This window comes from Peromyscus eremicus, chromosome 9 (genome assembly GCF_949786415.1).
Source record: "Peromyscus eremicus chromosome 9, PerEre_H2_v1, whole genome shotgun sequence".
NCBI lineage: Eukaryota > Metazoa > Chordata > Mammalia > Rodentia > Cricetidae > Peromyscus > Peromyscus eremicus.
The window spans coordinates 83,617,111-83,639,735 of record NC_081425.1 but is presented as its reverse complement, the minus strand read 5'-3'; the positions used below and the strand labels follow the sequence as shown (position 1 = coordinate 83,639,735).

General features: G+C 37.7%; 1 protein-coding gene across 3 annotated transcripts in view; it reads left to right on the top strand.

The window, feature by feature from the left end:
- Positions 1–969: 969 nt before the first annotated feature.
- Capn7 (calpain 7) overlaps positions 970–22,625 on the top strand; it is a 45,016-nt gene continuing 23,360 nt past the window's right edge. For all 3 annotated transcript variants that reach the window (XR_009381307.1, XM_059273895.1, XM_059273894.1), the window contains exons 1-8: positions 970–1,305; positions 4,322–4,430; positions 9,447–9,604; positions 10,480–10,547; positions 12,821–13,021; positions 15,710–15,796; positions 18,577–18,703; positions 20,272–20,357. Coding sequence is in view for 2 of the 3 variants with exons in the window: in XM_059273895.1 (XP_059129878.1) it covers positions 1,204–1,305; positions 4,322–4,430; positions 9,447–9,604; positions 10,480–10,547; positions 12,821–13,021; positions 15,710–15,796; positions 18,577–18,703; positions 20,272–20,357 (938 nt within the window). In the remaining variant the exon portion in view is untranslated. The remainder of the gene's footprint in view (positions 1,306–4,321; positions 4,431–9,446; positions 9,605–10,479; positions 10,548–12,820; positions 13,022–15,709; positions 15,797–18,576; positions 18,704–20,271; positions 20,358–22,625) is intronic.

The following is a 22,625-nucleotide window of genomic DNA, read 5'->3' as shown; positions in this document are numbered from 1 at the left end:
ATCCCCCTCCCAACCCACCCCCCACTCCCACCCACAAGATGGCAAGGCCTCCCATTAGGAGGCACATTCAGTAGAGGCTCACTTCCCTTTCTTATCTTTGTGTCTTTGTTAGCCCATGCAAGGAATCATACAATATATAATTTTGTCAAGACTTGCTACTTGGACACAACATGAATTTTGAATTTCGTCCAAGTTCTAGAATCTGCCATTCGTTCATTATCATCACTGCTGAATTCAAACTTTTAAGGGGACGGAAGAAAGCAATCAAACTCTCACCTGGTATTTAATTACAACGTTAAACCTGCCTAAAGATACAAGTAAAAAATACATCGTCTGGTTCGTAGACAATTCAAACAATCCCACACATAGGTTTTCCTTGGTGAGCCATATAAGGTCATGTTTTAGTATGTGGAAAATGAACATTAGCAGATCATCTCAAGAGCCGGGCGATGGTGGCGCACGCCTTTAATCCCAGCACTCGGGAGGCAGAGCCAGGCGGATCTCTGTGAGTTCGAGGCCAGCCTGGGCTACCAAGTGAGTCCCAGGAAAGGCGCAAAGCTACACAGAGAAACCCTGTCTCGAAAAACCAAAAAAAAAAAAAAAAAAAAGAGCACCTCCTAACCTCACTTCATATCTCTAATTTATCCTTAATTAATCTAATTGGCGACGGGAGATGCTACTGATTGTTTCTTTCCGCCTACCCTTTTCACACTTAGTGGATAAAAGGCTCCATAAACCTCATGCTCCTTTTAAGTCAAACCGGAACTGTTGGCAACAACCTTACAGGTACTGCCTTCCCAACAAGCCAAAGAGAAGCTCTCAGCTTCGACTTGGCACCTGCTTCCTCTCGCCCAATCCCACTGGACATTGTCCTGGCCCCGCCCACCTGCGGTCGAATTGAGCCCCGCCCTCTCCTGTAGGAGTCTCTAGGGTCGACTGCGCCGGCGCAATGCCGCCAGTGGGCGGAGCGAGGACGCGAGGAGGGGCGGCCGGGAGGGCTCCGAGCAGAGTCTGCTCAGCTCTAGCAGCCGTCCTGGCGGGTCTGAGGTAGTAGCGGCTCCGTCCTCCCTTCCTCCGCCCTGCCCTCGAAAGTAAACTTTGCCGCTCCGCCCGCGGGGTCCCCGGTTCTCGCCGCAGCGTCTCCAGGCGGCGCGGGCCGGCGTCAGGGCCTGTCTGCCTCCCCCGGCTCGGGGCCTGGGCGCCATGGACGCGACGGCGCTGGAGCGGGACGCCGTGCAGTTCGCGCGGCTGGCGGTGCAGCGCGACCATGAAGGCCGCTACTCTGAGGCCGTGTTTTACTACAAGGTAGGGCCAGGCACCGGCTCGGGCCGAGTCACTGGAGCGAGCGCCGGCGGAGCCCGAGACGGAGGGGCGGGGTCCTGTCCTCAGGCCGCAGTCTACGCTGGCAGATGCCCGCTGCTCTGCTACCTGTGGTGGCGCGAGGTGGGATGGGGAGGGAATGGCCTGCCTGGTCGCTGTCCCTCGGCCCTGATGTGTGGCCAGCCGTGGGTGATATGTCATAACGTGCCAATCGTGCGTGTTCGATGTCGAAAAGAAAAAGTAAAGTAGGAAAGAAATTCATCTCTTTAGCATTTGGTGTACATACTCATGGTTGTTTTTCTAAACGTATGTGTGTATACGGGGTTTTCACTCCAAAATTTGAATCATATCGTTTATACAGTTGTAACACCTCACTTCTGCATTGTGCCTAGATAATATTTGGTGGCTTGCGTGTGCCACATTTGCAGCCTATTCGGTAGTTTGTGGTCCAGCAATGTAATGGTGCGCTTAATATCCTTAGAGCTAATTTTTTGAACATTTGTGATACTTCTTTTGGAGGAATGACTGGGAGCACAATTGCTAAATCGAAAGGTTATGCGCTCCCACAGTTTATCCTGTGCTCTCCAATCCTGAGGGTTTGCAACGCACCCCTCCTGTTATATCTTCATGATATGGACATCCGTGATTATACAGAAGTAGTAAACCCCCCCACCCCATCCCCAGCGTATGTGCTATCAATAAAACATGGTTTGCTTTCTGCTCTCATTTTATTTCTTTTATTTTAAAATCTACCTTACATTTTAGAGACTTTTGCTGTGTTTTAGGAGCATTCATTTTAAATTTTCTAATTTTAGATTTTACACCCCACTCCACCCTTTGTGTGTGTGTGTGTGTGCCTGTGTCTGTGTCGTCGTCCCGTCCGTCGTCGTCCCCCCCCCCCCCCCCCCCCGTGATCTTGCTATATAGTGGAGGCTGATTTCAAATTTGATGTCCCTTTGCCTTAGCCTTGCCAAAGTTGACATTTCAAGAATGTGCCATCATGCCTGACTACCAGGTGATAGTTCCTTAAAAGAAAATTCTGTTTCAGTTTTGTGAAACGGCTTCACAACCACTAAGCCAGTAACACAGTGCCATATAGCGTAACAGCACCCTCTTATTTCTTGTAATCCCAGCAGCACTCAGTACAAAGAGGTAAGAGGATCAAGTTCAGGCCAGCTTGGGCTACATTGTAAGACTTTGTCTCAAAAACCAAAACCGAAAAGTACCATATAAAAATAACTTTATCTAAAACAAAAGAAACTATTCAGCTTTTTTATTTTAGAAGTTGTCATTTAAGAATTAAAAGTCATCCTTAAGGAAGTTTAAAAAATAAAAAAATAATTAGGGCTATGGATCTCCAGTGCTGCATAAAACCAGGAGTCAGGAGGACCAGCCAGCTGTGGACATAGGAGACCCTGTTTGGAGGGAGTGGGGAAGAGAGAGAGAGAGAGAGAGAGGTTGTACTTTGCCCCGATTATGTTTTCGAATATAAATGAAATGAGTAAAATAAAATTGATAGTTATTTGACTTTTTTAAAAATGCAAGGTGATTATTTGAAAATCAGTACTTACATGTGAGGAGTAAACTATACTTAGAATTAATGTTATTTAAGTACAAGAAGTTCAGCTTATTGAGGTATAATGTATTTTAATAATTATGGTGCTGTGGGATGTTCTGTATGTCAAATGTGTTGCTCTGATTGGTTAGTAAATAAAACACTGATTGGCCAGTAGCCAGGCAGGAAGTATAGGCGGGACAAGGAGAAGAATTCTGGGAAGTGGAAGGCTGAGTCAGAGACACTGCCAGCTGCCACCATGACAAGCCGCATGTGAAGATGCCGGTAAGCCACGAGCCATGTGGCAAGGTATAGATTAATAGAAATGGAATAATTTAAGCTGTAAGAACAGTTAGCAAGAAGCCTGCCAGGGCCATACAGTTTGTAACCAATATAAGTCTCTGTGTTTACTTGGTCGGGTCTGAGTGGCTGGGGAACTGGCAGGTTGACAGAGATTTGTCCTGACTGTGGGCCAGGCAGGAAAACTCTAGCTACATTATGGTATATGTTTAATGTTTGCATGGAAATTATTTTTTCTCCCTTGAAAAAATACCTGCTTTATGGACCTTGAAGAAGTCATAGTTTCTAACCCACCTGGCTTTTGTGGTTGAATTTCCCATGGGGTGTAAACTGCATTTACTGATTTTGTAGGATTCAGTTAACAACTTCTGTTTAAAACCTGGCTTGCAAAATGAAGCCCAGTGGTAACTGCTTTGGAAACAGCATGAGGCCCATGGGTTGTAGCACATGTCCAGTTCCTGCTGAGAGGGGCTGTCCCTTGCAGGACTCTGTCTGCTCTTTCTAGGTGGTGGTAGCATTGTCAGCCTTAGAACAGTGATGGGGAAATGCAGGCTCTTCCCCACTAGCCATAGCACAACTGGTTATGGAAGTTATGGAAAGCGGGAAGGCAAATTAGGCTTTCTAAGTTTGTTTCATCAAACTGAAATCTGTTTTATTATATTCTACTGTGAGACTTCTCACCTTTACAATTTCTTGTGATTTTTTTAATTGATGTTTTGGTGATGGTTTTATTGATTTGGTTTTGGTTTTGATGGTCCTGGATATTGAACCCAGGGCTTTACACATGCTAGGCAACTGCTGTGCTTAGCTAAGCCCCAGCCCCTGTTTTAATGCTTAAGACTCAGCGTGCCTTTTCAAAGTCTGTAATTTACACATAAGGAAAACAGAAAACATGTAAATCACAGCTGTTCTGAAGAAATGTTTAATAACTGGGTTCTTAAATTTTCAACAGAATATAAAAATTAAGGATATTGAAAATGGAAAGAATGGTACTAGAAGATTTTATAACTTATTTGCTATATGAAAAAAACTTGAAGATGTTTTTGTTTTGTTATGAAATGAGTAGAAAATTAGAAAGTAGTAATTAAAATTCATATTGTGAAGGTGTTTTGGATTCTTTGAATTATATTATTATTATATTTTAAGGAAGCTGCACAAGCCTTAATTTATGCTGAGATGGCAGGATCCAGCCTAGAACGGATCCAAGAAAAGATCAGTGAATATCTGGAAAGAGTCCAAGCCCTTCATTCTGCAGGTTAGTCAAAGACGTCGCTTGCCCTTCCCTCGTCTTGGATCACATTTACTCCTGTGTTTCTCTTTCCTCTTCATCTCGGGTCTTTTTTGGGGCTGCGGGGTATTGAGACAGGGTTTCTCTGTGTACCCCCTAGCTGTCCCGAAACTCACCCTATAGACCAGGCCAGCGTGGAACTCACTGAGTGCTGGGATTAAAGGCTTCCCACTTTCCACTTCCCAGCTTCATCTTGGATCTTGATACTCCCTCTTTCTGCTCACTGAGAAGAATCTCTTAAAGAGATTTAAGAAATCATGATAGGGAAAGAAATTAATAGATCTATAAGAAGAATGTTAGAGATAATAGAGTACACTTTCCTTGTTTTCCCTAGCTGTAGAGATAGTAAATTCTCTACATTGAATTTATCATTGACAAAGTTGCAATGAGGACCATGTCAGAGCCTGTTTTTAAAGTGTCAGCTCTGACACTAAAGTTAAGGCACTAATTGTCTTTACTGTTTAAGGACTTCAGCAGTAGGCAGTAGATTCACAGACTTTTCGTTCAGTGTTCTTTACCTGCCGACCTTGGGTGAACTCTTTTTTTTAATGCTCCACCTTGGAAAGACAACATGTAAGCAGAGACCTGGAACAGCTTGTATTAATTATAAACAGCACAGCTGGTGCCACGGAGAAGTATATATAAGCTTAGTGATCAGTTTTGTCAGAGAAAAAGGGTTTGTGTCAAAATCTGCTGTTCATATGGATAGAAAAAAAATATTGCTGACATTTGGCCTAGAAATATATTTATCTTTCTGGGTGGTGGTGGCACATTCCTTTAATCCCAGCACTTGGAGGCAGAGGCAGGTGAATCTCTGTGAGTTTGAGACTAGCCTGGTCTACAGAGCGAGATTCAGGACGGCCAAGGCTACACAAAAAGAAACCAACAAAGAAAGAAAAGGAAATATATTTATTTTAGGATGATTTTTAAACCTTTCTTTTCTTTTTCTTTTTTCTTTTTTCCTTTTTCTATTGTTGGATAATTCCCAGAGGATTTTTACTCTAGAAGGATTCTGTTACTGTCTACCACTTACTCTGAGTGGAATGAACAGTTATAAGCACATCATTAGGATGAAGTCTGTGTGCTTTGCTCTTGATTCCCTGTTGCAATAGTCTTCTTAAAACTTGGTAGGCTACTTTAAAATAGTGTCCAGAAGTTGCATGAGTTGTAGGAATTGTCTGTGTATTGGACTTTGCCTGATAGAAAGTTATACTAATTGCTGCATTCAGAGTATCTTGTTGGGAGCTCTGGGAGTAGTTCAGTTGGAGGACCTATTTAGCATACTTGAGGTTCTGGGTTTCCTTTTTAACATGGGGTGTGGAGGGGCACAGGACCCTGCATGATTAAAAAGAATTTCATTTTTCCAGCCAAGTAAATGAAGCTCTTAAATGTAATTACCTTGTTTTAATAGATAATTCACATATACTATTTATATATTATATATATATGTATTATATATATAATTATATATATAATTATATATAATACATATATATAATTTTCATATACTATATATATATAATTATATATATAATACATATATATAATTTTCATATACTATTTTTCAAGAAAATTATTTTTAAAGTTCATAAAGTAATTCTTCTGGACTATTTCCATGATTTCCCTGTCCTCCCTATAGATATTTTTGTTTATTTCAGCAATCATCTACTGAATCAATGTTTGGGCTATATAGTAAGTGGATGGGTGGTAGAGGAGCCCCCAGGAAGCCTTAAGTCAAATATGGAAACCTAAAAATAGAAACATTGTAATGTTGTAGAAATCTCTTTCTGAAACATGTTAGGCTAAATGTTAATGTAGACTTCTCTAGAAGGAAAAAAATGTGTGCTGATACTAGCTTAGGAATAGGAACTAGTAACTGAGGGAATTTCCATCTTCCCCTGTCTTATGTACACAGTCACACTTATTCCATGGTTATTATATTCATTCCAGTCAGTGGTATCTAAATCCTTCAAGTTCTTCCAACAACTATGAAAAAATACAAAATTATTTTTCCCTAGAGAATTAAGAAATATTTCCCTACTTTGTATTAAATACAGCAGAACTTTAAAAATTGCTTTTAAACTGGTATGGTGGTATGAGCCTGCATCCCAGTATTCAGGAGGCTAAATCAGGAAGATCACTTGAGTCTATGAATTTGAGACCAGCCTGAGCAATATGGCAACAATACAGAACAAAAATGAATTGCATTTGATCCTGGGAAGTAAATTCTAAAATTGATACTATGAATATGATTATCTCCTACAGAAGAATAACACTGATCTCTTAAAGAATATGCCAATGAGATGAAATTGGAAAAGGGTTTAATGCAGACAGTATCTTTAATTGTTTGACCCACATTTTCCTTATTTTGTTCAGTAAATGTAGCATATGTAATCTGTGAGAAGTCAGTGGTTTCTGTATTTACTACTTTAAATAGAATAAGACTTTTACTAATAAAAATCTTGTTCAGAACTTCAATTTTAGCCAGGTATGATGAGGCATGCTTATAATCCAGATACTGAAGCAGGAGGAGTCTGAGTTTGAGGCTGGCTTGGGCTACATAATGAGGCTCTGTCTCAAAATATAAATAAATAGATAGATAAATAAAAATAAAGGTTGAGATGTAGCTTAGTTGGTATAGTGCCTGCCTAAAGGCATGATGCCCTAGATTTGATTCTTTATAACATATAAAGTACATGTGGTGCCACAGACCTGTGATCCTAGCATGCTGGAGGTAGATAATCAAGTTTAAGGTCATTCTTGACTGCATAGTAAATTTGAGGCCAGCCTGGGCTATATATGACCCTCTCTCAAAAACACTTTTTTTTTTTTAAAGAAAGAAAATAGAACCTCAAATTTCAAAATAGCTTGTTTATAGTCAAGAAAATCTTGACGGGATTGGTTGACTTCTAAGTGGAGAAAAATATCAATTTGAAATTAACAAATGAAATGTAGAGATTAAGATTACTAGACTAACTTTCTGCTTTAGGTTTCTCATTCTGGGTATTTAATAGAAATGAATCACCTAATATAGAACTGTCTTATTCTTTTGTTATTTGGCTTCTTTCACTGAGCTTAACGTTTGTAAGGTTTATTCATGCTATAGAATGTAGCCAGTTTTTCTCTATCCCACCAGCCAGCTCCCAGATCACAGCAAGGAGACTTATTATTAATTATGAAAGCTCGGCTGATAGCCTAGGCTTGTTTTTACCTAGCTCCTATAACTTAAATTAACCCATTTCTATTAATCTCTGTGCTGCCCCGAGGCTTGTTTACATCATCTGCATATTATCCATCCTGCTATGCTGTTTCCTTTGTGTCTCCTTACATCTAGGCCCTTCTTCTTCCCAGTGTCCTCTGTGCCTGGAAATCCTGTCTAGCCATTGGCCGTTCAGCTTTTGATTAAACCAGTCAGAGTGACACTTCTTCACAGTGTACAAAAAGATTATTCCACAACAGTAGTATGTATCAGTACTTCACCTCTCTTCATTGCTAGATAGTAGTCCATTGTATTAACGCACCACAGTCTGTTTACCCATTTATCAAGTGGTAAATATTTGGGTTTTCTCCCTTTTGTCTATTGTGAATAATGCTGTGTACATTCAGGTACTATGTACATTCTGTACATAGTGCACTGTACATTATGTACTGTGTACACTCAGCAGCATAGCTGGTTCCAGTTTCTTAGTTCCTCTACGTTCTTACTGTTATATACACTCTCTCTCTCACCCTCCTTCTCTTCTCTGTGTGTGGAGAGTGCTGGGAATGAATGGCCTTATACATGCTAAGCAAGTGCTCTGCCACTGAGCAATATCCTCAGCTCTGCAACACTTACTCATTCATTTATTTATTTTTTTAAGGCCAGGTCTTGCTGTCAAGCTTCAAAGATATCCCTGTCTCCACCTTCTAAGTGCTGGGAATTCAGAGCTCTGCCACTAGAATTGACTTTTTATTGACTTTATTTTTAGCCATTCTAATGGATATAAAGTACCATCTCATTGAGTTTTGATGTGTATTGTTTGAGGGCTGATGATGTTGAGCATCTACACATGTGCTATGGACTGGAGAGATGGCTCAGGAGATAAGAATACTTGTTCTTGCAGAGGACCCAGATTTGATTTCTAGCATCCACATGGTGACTCACAACTGTCTGTAACTCCAGTTCCAAAAAGTCTGATACCCTCTTCTGACCTCCAAGGGCACCAGGCATGCACATGGTATGCAGATCTACATGTAGGCAAAACAGCCATGTACATAAGCAAATCTTTCAGAACAAAACAAAACAAAACAAAAAACAAATTGAAGTTCTTATTTCAAAGAGCAATAAAAACATAATGGCTTCTTCTGGACCTAGATGGATAAGAAAAGCAGGAACTTTATCATCAGGGCCTAGTATTGTCTGTACTAAAAAAAATTACCTTAAAATATGATGACTGCTTGCTTCTCCCCCATCTCATCCCTTCTCTTCTTCCTTTCCTTCCTCTTCCTCTTTCTCCTCTTCTTCCTCTTACCTTTTTCTGGTACTAGCCATAGAACCCAGGGCATATTGTGAAGCAAGTTCACTCTGCCCCTGAGCTATTCCCCCCAGCCCTATGTGTTTCTTAATATTTAGCATTTTCCAAGTTTTTACTGTGTTTTTATGGAGGAAGAAGAATATGAGGAAGATTCCTTTATTTTGCTTTTTATTTTAATGAAGGGAGTGCTAGTAGAAAGAAAAAAATCAGGGGAAAAATTTTTATTAAAGCATGTCTAATATCCTGTCTTTGATGTCTGAATAATTGGGTTTGGGCAGGGGGCTTAAGATTTGAGAGAGAAGCAGAAATTATTCCTCTTAAAAAAGATTTTTGTTGTATATTTTGCTAAGCATTTTAAATGAGGGATATAGAGTTTGGTAAAGAATGTCTTAAATATATTAAAATGTTGGTGTTTCCTGGCTGCATTTAAGTAATATTCATTCTACATGTTTTTTTCATTCTGTACTAGTTCAGTCAAAGAGTGCTGATCCTTTGAAATCAAAACATCAGTTGGATCTAGAGCGTGCCCATTTTCTTGTTACACAAGCTTTTGATGAGGATGAAAAGGGGAATGTGGAAGATGCCATAGAATTATATACAGAAGCTGTGGATCTCTGTCTAAAAACCGTAAGTATAGCTATGAGTCAAACTTGATGGAATTATGTTAAGAAATTGCTTCCCTTGCTCACAAATTTTAATTTGAAGAAACCCCTACATTCTATCATTATAAATAATTTAATTATCACTGAAAATGTTGAGTAGAACACTAATAATAGAGTTTTATACCTTATTAAAGTTTTGCTGCTACTGAATCACTAAGCAGTTGTTTTAAAAAAAATTTTATTTGCTTATTTTTAAATTGTTCAAGTTTATCTTGGTAACTAAAAACTACTATAAGAAGGATTCACTATCATGAATCTGTGAATTTAGCATAAACTTTTTTCAATTTCACATAGTAAAAAATAAAGTAGTGGTTTGGGAGAGCTTCATTAACTTGCAGTATAAAATCTATATGCTGAGTGCTCTTAGTACTCTGAGATGGACCTTGATTGAGATGCTTGGCATCAAAGAGCATCTAGTACTTAAGAGCACCGTGCATTTGGAAGAGGAATGAGAGAAAGTGGTGGAGGATGTTCCCATTGTTTTTCATATGGTAGCTTTTTGACAGGCTGTTGTGGTCAGAAAAACTATCTACCTTGATTTCTGTAACCCTGGAGAATGTAGATAAGTGCTGGTCTCCCCAGGTTCCTCCTGCTCAGCCTTCCATGGTACATGTTTATACATTTATGGTCTAGTTAGCACTTGTCTACAGAAATGGCTTTTAAGTTCAGCCCAGTGACAAAATAATCAACATGGTTTTAAGTGATAACCTTTAAAGATAGAAATAAAATGTTGTCTTTATTTACTCATAATTTCAAGAAGTATATTTTATTTTTGCATAGAAATATGGATTAAGTAAATTAAAGAACTATGCTTTAGAATGTCTATCTCTTTCTCTTAAGTCTTATGAAACTGCTGATAAGACTCTGCAAAATAAGTTGAAACAGTTGGCTCGACAGGCACTAGATAGGTGAGTTTTGTCACTTAAATTCTTATCAATGGATAGCATGAATTGTAGTCTTTTTTAAAAACAAAAAACCTTAGCATCTTAATGTGTGGTAGAGGTCTACATGTTCCTCCAATAAGCTGAGACTTAGAAGTCTACCCCTTTTTACTGAATAAATTTACCTTCTCTCTATCTCCTTGCTTTAAACCAAATTAAGTAGCCCACCCATTAGTCAAGAAGTCTTTTAATTTTTGCTTATTTCAAGAACTAACTGATATTTGATTTGTTTTATTGCCCTGATATTACTGAGTGTCTGTGGTAGTTTTGTGGCTTGAACCCAGGGTCTTGTACATGGTATTCATTCTACCACTGAGCTATATTTCTAGCCCTCAACAGTCATATTTCAAATGGAATACTTCCTCTGTGTTGTATAATATCAGACTTCCAAGACAACCTTTTCAGAAAGCCCTATTAAAAGATAGACATTGAGAATGGCCTTGCATTTGTTCCCAACATCACACCATACGTGCTGCCTTCATCTCCAGCTTGTGTCACCTCTGAGAACTGCTGTAAGCATTTTATAAAGCTGAGTCTCCCCTGCACTTTCGTTCTGATTGCTCTGCCTGTTTTGAATATTCTTTTCCATTGGTATTACCCCATTGTGGAATATACGAAAAGACCAGTTTGTTGTGTTTGTTGTTGATGTCTGTGCTACATTCAGCCTTCATCCCCTAACTGGAAGCTTGTGAAGATAGACTTTTGCCTATTTTATTCACTGCTTAAGTAAGCACCTCGCAGAATGCCTAACATAGATGTGCTCAGTAGGTACTTGCTCGATGAATGGATCTGTGTAAGTGAATTATGCCTCTTTCAAGAGTTGAGGTAGAAAACTACTTTATTGCAAAGGAAAGGAGTAGAAATTTCATCTGTTTCTAGAATGTGAATTTTTGAAATTATCTCAGTTTGAAGCTCTGCCTACACCTATGTTCTGGCCCTTTCATTGTGGTATAACTTAACCCTTCTCTGCTTCATCATCAGCTAAGCTTTAGTTTGTTTACCCAAATTCATGACATAGTTGCCTTGTCCAGTTCCCAGGACATGGAGTTACCATGTTCACCAGACTCAGTTCCTTTTCCATCATGATTTCTTTTACCAGTTAGAAACATACTGCGGTGGTGGCACACGCCTTTAATCCTAGCACTTGGGAGGCAGAGGCAGGCGGATCTTTGTGAGTTCGAGGCCAGCTTGGTCTACAGAGCGAGATCCAGGAAAAGGTGCAAAGCTACACAGAGAAACCTTGTCTCGAAAAACCAAAAAGAAAAAAAGAAACATTGTTGATTTTTATTCTTGTGTAGATAAACCATCTAGTATTTCTGAGTCCATCCTAAGCAAAGATAGTTGGGTTGAGGTGTCAGTTAGAGGCTCGTTTGAGGATCTGTTGAAGATTAAGGACCTTTTTTCTAGGAAAATGTACGTCTAGTGTTCTTGGCGTATAATTTTGGAGTGTTATAAGACTCATGAAGTGAATATGTAGATCTTAGGTGAAGAACATTTTTAGCTTGTTAGTTTTTTGACAGAACAGTCAAAATCCTCTTGTGTATCATGTGATGCCCTCTGTCATCAATTCCTGCTTTCCTCTCACTTCATCTCCTGCTGCCTCTCATTTGTACTTTTCACGGGGCCAGTATCCATCCTTTTGAAGTTACTCTGCTGTTTGATACTACTGCACATTCTGGATCTGTTTCCTCACTGCAGATGAATTTCTCTAAGACCCAAGCATTGAGTCTAAGCACCCTCCCCTTGATTCACCCTCTTTTCGTGGTCATTAGGGTTCTTGTTTCTTTTTGTATATTTATTCATTTGCATGAAACGCTTCTGTCCTGGCATCTATCATTTTGACACCGTTGTCTTTAACAGCCACAAAATCTTACGGCTAGGATTTATACACTATTATACACCCTTTACCTGCATAGTAGCTGATGTAGAATAAATAAATGTTCATTTAAGTAGTATTTACAAGTATGTGCAGTATTTTACATAGAGAAATTTTTATTAGTATATAAGGATTTTATGAACTGATTTTACGTTAGGATGCTTTGCTAACTTGAAGTAAGTTTTGTGTCCTGTAAGTCTAAATGATACACTTAAGAGGTAGAGGCAGGAGGATCAGGGCTTCAGGGTCACACTGCTACAGAGCAAGTTTGACACCAGTCTCTTCATGAGATCTTGTCTCATAAGAAACAAAATCCTAAATGTAAGAAGAAAACTGGAACAGTTCTTCTGTGGTTCTGTTTTAGAGCAGAAGCATTGAGTGAACCTCTGACAAAGCCGTTTTGCAAACTCAAAGCAACAAATATGAAGATGAAGACTCCTCCAGTAAGAACACATTTTCCTCTAGGATCTAATCCTTTCCTAGAAAAGCCTCAGCCATTTTTAAGTCCTCAGTCATGTGATGCCCAAGGACAGAGATACACAGCAGAAGAAATAGAAGTGCTCAGGTAAATCCACTTATGATCAGGATAATGAAAACTTTAAACATCATCAGTGGAGACTGTTTCATCCTGAATTACCTTCAGAACTTTGTTGTGATACGTTGTGCTATTATTTAACTGTGCATTACATTGTATATCAGCTTGAATAGTTACGGAATAGAACCACCCAACTTACTGGGTGTTTTATATATATTATTGTGGTATAACTCATTAATATATTTTAATGTTAGTTAATGTTAATATATTTTAGTGTTAGCATTTTTTCCTATGCTTTTTTTTTTTTTTTTTTTTTTGATAATCCTGGTCTCTGCATAATTGAGTCCTAAAGATTGGGGAGCATAGCAGTTATGGCAGGCTGCTTATTCTCTGTGCACCTTTGTAACCACAACTCTCACGGGGTGGGGGGTTGCTTTGAAATAGCCAGCAAATGAAAGTCTGGAGTTGAGAATACTTTTGTTTTGTGGGGTGGGAGGGCATTTAGAGATAGGGTTCTTCTGTGTATCCCTGGATGTCCTGGAGTTCTCTCTGTAGACCAGGTTGGCCTTGAACTCACAGAGATCCACCTGCCTCTGCCTCCCGAGTGCTGGGATTAAAGGTGTGCACCTCCACCACCAGCTACTTTTTCATCTTTTAAGAGTTAAAAAAAATGAGAACAGTAGAATTACGACAGAGACCACTTTGTAAAACCTAAAGTGTATATTATGTCAATCTTTACAGAAAATGTTCACAAACTCCTGTTGTAGACAGACAGCTCAGTGTATTTGAAAGAAGCCTTGGGGCCTATTAAAAATTCAAAGCCTAAGCTTGGCATAGCATTTGCCTGTAATCCCAGCACTCTGGAAGGAGGAGACGCAACAATTTCAGGATCAAGGCCAGCCTGGGCTACAAAGGAGACTCGGCCTCAAAAAACAATAACAAACAGCAAGACCCACGATAATGTAGAGATCCTTTACTCTCTTTTGAATCGGTTGATCAGTTGAAAGAGGATAAACCATTGAGCCAGCTGGCTGTATTTGAGTTGGGCAAGTCATATAGGTGTTAATTTTGAGTTTTCCTGAGATTGAGCTGAAAGGATCAGTGTTCACTCCTTTGTCATAGCTTTCCAGGGCATCTTCTTTTCTTCCTGAAGATTTTGGTTATACATCTATTAGCCTGGTTCCTTTGCCAAGGAAAAATAGTATGTAAACAAACACAGTATGAAAGAAAACATCAAAAAAAGGTTCCTTTTAATGCTGAGGTTTTAAATTAGTGTCTTAGTTAGGGTTGCTATTGCTATGATAAAACACCATGACCAAAGCATTTTAGGGAGGAAAGGGTTTATTATTCAGCTATGCTTTCACATTACTGTTCATCATCAAAGGAAGTCAGGATAGAGACTCAAGCAGGGCAGAAACCTGGAGGCAGGAGCTGAAGATACCATGGAGGGATGCTGTTTACTGGCTTGCTCAGCCAGCTTTCTTATAGAATGCAGGACCACCAGCCCAGTAATGGCCCTGTCCACAATGGACTGGGCTCTTGTTAATCAATCACTAAGAAAATACCTTATAGGATTGCCTGCAGCCTGATCCTATGGAGGCATTTTCTCAATTAAGGCTAGCCAGTACAGTGAGAATTCATCGTTTTGGCTACTCAGCATCTGTATGCTACTTTTATATACACTACACATCTGAAATTCCACACTGTAACAAAACAACTCTCTCAAAACATAGCTATCCTTCATACAAGTGAAAATGAATATACACTGTCTCAATAGTTATTGTATCCATTGCTGACTGCATTAATCTTCAGATTCACTGAGTATATTACCTAAAGACTACAACACTCTTTAAAAAAAAAAAAAGCAGATGTATAAGAAAGAAATAATTACTGAACAAGGTGGCATGTGCTACAATTCCAGCACTCAAGATGCTGATGCAGGGATTTTTGAGTTTGAGGCCAGCCTGATTACCTGGGTTACATAGCGAAGCTCTATCTCAATTAAACAACAATAACAAATAAACCCCCAAAGGAAATAGTTAATATACATAAAACATGAGGAGCTTCTACAAATCTCACTGAATTTGTGGACAGATCATAGCTGTTTCTATGGCACTTTTTTCTTCCAGGACTCATCCATATTCCCATAGCTAGAAAATAGATCACATTTTTCAGAGTTTATCATGTTTTTTTTTGTTTGTTTGTTTATTTGATTGGTTTTTAGTTTTTCAAGACAGGGTTGCTCTATGTAGCCCTGACTGACCTGGAACTCACTCTATAGACCAGGATGGCCTCTGCTCCAAAGTGCTGGGACTAAAGGCCTGTGCCACCACTGCCTGGCTTGTTTATAAATTGCTGTACTAGTTAATTAATTAAATTTTTGTGCTGAAGGTTGAACCTTTTACACATGATAGGCAAAAATGCTACCACTGTGCTACATCCCAAGTCCAGGAAATTAATTTTAAAAGAATGTTCTTATTAAAATGAATTGAATTATAACAGTTACTCTCTGGTATTTTTCTTATCAAAACTGTCCAAATAAAGATCTGAACACTATGAAGTTGTCAGTTTAATACAGTATCATACTTTGTCATTGAAATTTTACCTTTGGTATTAGCTAAAAGGCTGAGAAGTTATTGTCATTTAAACTTAGAGTTTAACTAAGATTGGTGATTAAGATAGACTTGAAAAGTTAGCTCTTTTTCTTGTGTCTTATAGGACAACATCAAAAATAAATGGTATAGAATATGTTCCTTTCATGAGTGTTGATCTGAGGGAACGTTTTGCTTATCCAATGCCTTTTTGGTAAGTAAGCACGTTTAACTTTTACTTCTAAGATCATTTAAAGAAGTTTTCAGTACTCTGAAGTTCAATTTAATTCATAGCCTTGAAATTAAAATTTATGTACAAAATTGGTTGGAAAAGAGGAGTATTTATGGGAAAGAGGTGGAACAGTCCAAATAAAGATCTGAGCAACATGAAGTTGTCAGTTTAATATAGTACCATGATAGAGTACCGCAATATCACATTTATTTTAATTAGCTTTGTGCCGCAATATCACATTTATTTTAATTAGCTTTGTTATGGGCTCGTGAGTATTTTTTTTTAACCTAACCTTATAGACATAGTGCTTAATATAATACTTGGTACAGAGCAAGTACTGAGCAAACATTTATCCAGTTAATGATTGGCTTACAATAGATAAAAGTCCAGAAATTAATCTAAGTGTTTAGAGATGTAGACAAATACCTACACAGAAGATACTGGTATTAAATTGTAAGAGTAAATCACTCTGGTATGTGCTACATGTATGTCTTACTCTAGTATGTAATTATATTTAAGGAGATGTAGATTTGTGGTTTCAGTTTATATGTAGCAAATTAAGATAAATTAACTCTCTCATGCTAGAATGTCCAAATGAAAAACATAGCATGAACAATAAAAATTTGGGGTAATTTAATAATAATATAATTGAAAAAGTAAAACATGAAATATAGAAATTCCTTTAATTTACAGATTAATGTGTTCAGGGTGGTATGACCATAGAAAAGACTCTTTTAACTTAGGAATTGCTATTCCTAAATTGGAATTCCTAAATTCCACAGTTGGAAGTAACCCTGCCCACCCCCTACCCCCCATACACACACTTTTTCTTTTTTGGGTAATTACTTGCTTAATACATGTCTCCTACTGGAAATTATAAACTTCATGAGGACAGAGACCATGTTGTTTAATAGGTCCCACCCTGTATCCAGCCAGTATCTGTTATATAGTAAATACTCAAGATTTACTGAATGAATTAAATTTGAGGAAGAATAATGAATACTAAAATTAACTAAGTGGCAATATTTTCTCATATTTGCATAGAGAATAATCAAAAGAAAAAATAATTGTAAACATTTTAAAATTCATTTAACAGATTGACAGGAAAAGGTCTCCATAATTTAACTTAATTTAGAGCAGTGGTTCTCACCTTTCCTAATGTTGTGACCCTTTAATACAGTTCCTCGTGTTGTGGTGACCCCTAACCATAAAATTATTTTGTTGCTACTTTATAACTGTAATTATGCCACTGTTATGAATCATAATGTAAATATCTGATATGCAAGATATCTTATATGGGTCTTCCCATGGTGTTACAACCTGCAGGTTGATAACCACTGATTTAGAGACTGATTAAAAAAAATTTTTTTTGTATTCTGGTGATATGCTAACCTTTAAATCATAAGCATTGTATTTTATAAAGTACTTTTAATAGCTTTATGAGTCTTAAGAAAATGTGTTTAACACTGACTTTAATTACCCAGTGATTTGAGAGAACAAATACTATGGAATTTTAAATTTATTCTATAGTATCTGTTATATGGAAGGTTAATAATGAGTGAGTAATAGATCAAATTATAGATTTGAATTAGCTTTGATTTTTTCCCTTACAAGTTGGTGATTGCTGTCTTTAAACTCCTAAGTTCACTCAGCTCTGTTTCTACGTATAATTGGCTCCTAACATTACACAGGTTCTAGCTAAAATGTTCCCTGAACAGTAGAGGTTCTGTGAAGTAATCATCAAAATGTTTGAGAGACCAGGTGTGACGGCACACCTGCAATCACACCACTCAGGAGGCAGAGGTAGGGTGATCGTAAGTTCAAGAACATGTCTCAAAATTTAAAAACAACAAAATTTCTTTTGAGCAGTGTTGTAGGCAATCTTTTCTACCCAAGAGATTTGCAATGACATGGACTCATGAAAGTCTAGAGGTGTCCTCCGTCATACTTGAGCACAAAATCTTCTTTATCTAATACTCATCAGATTCCTAGATAAAAGAATATTATACAAATTTGTTCTAGTTTGCATATTACACATTACCACAAAATCTTTTTAAATCCAAAGAGATGTTGCTGTTGCTGTAGGAAGGTAAAGGCTTGGGGTTGGAGAGGTAGATGGTTTTTATTTAGTGTTGTATGTCAGCTTTAAAGAGGTACTACAGCACAGAGTGAGAACAGTGTAATAGGTGACATGTGGCTGTAGTACCACAGACTTGGATTAATATGTCACTTTTTACTTAGCTTTATGACCTTGGTAACCAGTTTATGCTTTCCCAAAAAGTGCTTAACTGAATACAGTTATTTTGAACGTTAAAATGGAGAATAATTTCTAAAGCATGTTGGCATGATGCTTGGCACAAGGTCACTGTTTAGTAAATTAGCTAGTCTCTTTGTCCTTTCAAGAGGCAAGGGAAGGCTCTGTAGCTTCCTAGGTCCTCAGTGGATCAGTTTGTATTGTTAATGACTCTATTTTGTTGCTAGGTTTCCTGAATGTCATAACTATGCTAAGTTAAATGTCTGCACCATATTTTTAAGTAAATATAAGCTGTCTTCACTTACTTAATGTTTATTATTTTAAACTGGAGAAGGTGTTCAGATTGACTGAATTCAAGGTTAAATGTAAAGAGCCAGATCTGACTGGTTATTTTAGGAAGACAAACGTGTAGCTATAGTAGATCTCTGCACCAAAAAGAAGATTTCATTCTGGCTTCAAGTCATCTTTAAAAATTAATATATTCTTTTAACTTTTATTGTTACCTCAGTGATAGATGGGGCAAGCTTCCATTATCACCTAAACAAAAAACTACATTTTCTAAATGGGTACGACCAGAAGATCTCACCAACAATCCTACAATGATATATACCGTATCCAGTTTTAGCATAAAGCAGGTAAACATTTATTTTGTATAATGTTCAAGAAAGTTGGCACTCTAAGGAAATTTGAATATAGATTTGAATTTTCTTAGATTGTATATATTTAGATGCATGAGTATAATTGCAAAAATTCCTCATCCTTCACATTGAATATTTCCAGCTTGATTTGGTAGCATATAAGTATAATCTCAGCACTCAGGGTTTAATGCTCTAGTGGGCTATGTAGTAAGTCTGAGACCAGTCTGGGTTGCATAACAAGATAATTCTCAAAATGAGACTAAATGCTTCTTGATTTTTTCTTCTGAGACAGCATCTTGCTCTGAGCTAGCCTTAAACTCAGTAGTCTTCAACATCAGTAGCTGAGATTACAGATGTGTGCCCCCGTGCCTAGTTCACTCTGCACATTCCGTCTTTAACATCAAGAAAACTGTTCTGAGCAGTTACAGATTCTTTTCAGTACTGGGAATTGAATTTGAGGTCTTGTGTATGCTAGGCAATCACCCTGTCACTGAGCTACAACCCCAGCCCCAATTATAGTTTTTGCATTTGTAGATGTGAAACTTGAGAATTGCATTTCACCCTTGACAAGGAAATAGTAATAAAAGACTTAATTATTTAAGTATTTAACTCTTGGGGGCTAGTGAAGTCCCTGCTGCATAAGCATAAGGACCTGAGTTTGCATCCCCAGAAACACCTAAAAAGTCAGGAGAGGGTGGAGATGGGTAAGAGCACTGTCTGCTCCTCCAGAGGACCCGAGTTCAATTCCCAGAACCCACATGGAAGCTCACACCTGTCTGTAACTCTAGTCCTAAGGGGTCTAGGGCCTTCTTCTGATTTCTTTGGGCACCAGGCACAAATGGTGCACAGAATTACATGCGGACTGAACACCTATACACATAACCATTTAAAAAGGAAAAAATCAGGATGGCTGCACACTGGTGTAACCCTAGCCTAAGGGATGGCAGAGGTAAGTGATCCATGATGCTATCTGGCCAGCCAGCCTACTCGAATGGGTAAGCTTCAAGTTCAGTGAAAGACCCTCTCAAAAAGAAAAGGGTGGATAAGTTTGATTCCCACTCCTCATATATGGCAGCTCATAACCCTGTAACTCCAGCTTCAGGGTATTCAGTGCTCTCCTTTGGCCTTCTTGGGTTTCCACACTCCATGTGCACATATAGCCCAAAATAGACACATACAGAGATAACATAATTAAGAATAAACACAGGCACACATACATGTGTATTTTAAAAGTAAAAGGTAGAAAGTGATTGAATGGAACAATCCCTATCATTGACCTTGGGCCTCCATATATACCTATGTGTAGATGCTTACACTCATACTAATAAACACACACACACACACACACACACACTAAGGTATTCATTGAGATACTTTTTCTAGTATTTGTTTGAATAAAATATGTGAGTTGGTGGCATGACAATTCTATTTTCCTATTTGAATATATATATATATATATATATATATATATATATATATATATATATGGTAGTAGGTGTAATGCATAAATATTGTACAAATGTTGAAATTACATGAATGAAAGAATATGTTGTTCTTATTAACAGACAATAGTATCAGATTGTTCCTTTGTGGCATCATTGGCTATCAGTGCAGCTTATGAGAGACGATTCAATAAGAAGTTGATTACCAGGTAAATTTTTGTGTTTGTCCTTCATATAATTGTTACTTAACTAAAAATTTAAAACTTAGACCATATGCATATAAGAGGTGGAGAAGGCATAACGCGAGATTATTATGATCCTTTATGGATGTTAAATAGATGATTCCTGAATGTGGGAAGTTCTTCTAAAGCAGTAAGAACATATGCATATGTAGCAAAATAATGTATGTAGAATGTGTTTTGAAATTGATGTAATCAAAGTAGAAATCATGACCTATTTGTACTTTGTAATTTTAGCTGTACAGTAAGTTAGCCACTAGATGCCTGTGGTTATTGAGAAATTGAAATAGGTTGTTTTGAGTTAAGATGGGCTGCAAGTTCAAGATGTACATGAGATTTTGAAAACTTAGCTTATAAATTGTAGAATTGGAAAATATCTCTTAAGTATTGAGTATATGTTGAAGTCATAATTGGATTAAGCAAAATATGTTGTTAGAATCAAATGTTATTAGAATCAATTTGATTTTTTTAACTTTTTTTGTTGGTTTTTGTTTTGGGAGATAGGGTCTTTATGTTGCCTGGCTGGTCTGGAACTCACTATGTAGATCAGGCTGGCCTCTTACTTACAGAGATCCACCTGCTTCTGCCTCCCTAGGTTGAGATTAAATGCTTTTTCACCTTTAACTTTTAATATGGCTACAGAAAAATATAAAGTGGCATGCATTTCTGTTGACTAAAACAGCTTTAAAATGTATTGAAATGTTTCTGAATTTTTTTTCAGTTTTTGAAAGTTATATTAAGCTTAAATTTATTCAGTATAATTATAATCATGTTTTTTATTTAGCTTGTCCTGAGAATAAAAGATAAATCAGACAGTCCTTAATTTCAGTTATTTGCCACATATATAAACAATTTGGAGTGTGCTTGATTTGGTGCAATATATTTTAAAAGAAAATTGGTAGTGAAGGTTCTTATAATATCTCATTGTATACTTTTTAAAAATTTTTAAATGTGTATGGATAGATATCTTGCTTGCATGTATATCTGTTTACTACATGTCTTTTGTGTAACTTTGTAATTCATTAATGGCATGATCATGTGTGCTGTGCCTTTAATCCCTACATGAAAGTTGTCTGGTGTCCTTAGAGATCAGATGAATGTTTTGGAACACCTGGATCTGGAGTTACAAATGGTTATTAGCCACCATGTGGGTGCTAGGAACTGATCCCATGTCCTCTGCAAAAGCAACAAGTACTTTTAATCTCTCTAGAGATTCATTATTACTTTTAATTTTATGTAGCTTTATTAGAATTGTGCTAAGTGCCTTAATTGTGATTTGTTGAAATGATCTTTACTTCTTAAAACCAATGATAAAAGATAATTTTAACTGACTTAAAATATATTTATTCAGTATGTGATTTGTTAAAACATATAAAAATTGAGCACTATAGACTGTAGCTCAGTTGGTAAAGTGCTTGCCTAGTGTAACAGGGCCCTGGGTCCAACCCCCAATACTGTATAAACTGGTCATGATGGAGCACACCTATAATCCCACCATTCTGGAGGTGGAAGCAAGAAGATCAGAGTTCAAAATCTTCCTCTGCTGTATAATTAGAAGCCAACCTGAAGTTTGTAAGACCTTGACTCAGAATATTGTGAAGATTTATGTTCTAGTTTATGATTTTAGAAAATATTTTCTTTTCTATTTTTTATGTGAAATTTAACTATATTTTTTTCATTTTTCTTTATTAAGAAATTTTTTACTCACTGTACATACCACCCACAGATCCCACCTCCTCCCTTCTCCCACCCTCCAGCCCTCCCTCCCAAACCACCCCACATCCCCACATCCCCACATCCCCCAAATCAAGGTCTCCCATGGGGAGTCAGCAGAGCCTGGCACACTGAGCCTAGGCAGGTCCAAGCCCCTTCCCACTGCACCAAGGCTGCACAAGGCATCACACCGCAGGCACTGGACTCCCAAAAGCCTGCCCATGCACCAGGGACGGATCCCGATCCCCCTTAGAAAATATTTTCTTAAGCTGGGGGTAGTGATACATTTGGGAGGCTGAAGCAGGAAGGTCATGAGTTCCAGACAAGCCTGGCTACATGTTGAGACCCTATCTCAAAAGGAAAACCAAAACCAAAAAGAAATATTTAAAACATTAAAATAGTCTTGTATTCATTTTTATAAAATTGGGAAGAAAATAACATTTATAAATGAATTGCATATGTTTAAATGTAATATAAAGTTTTATGTATTAGTTGATTTTGAATATTAACATTGGTATTTTAATA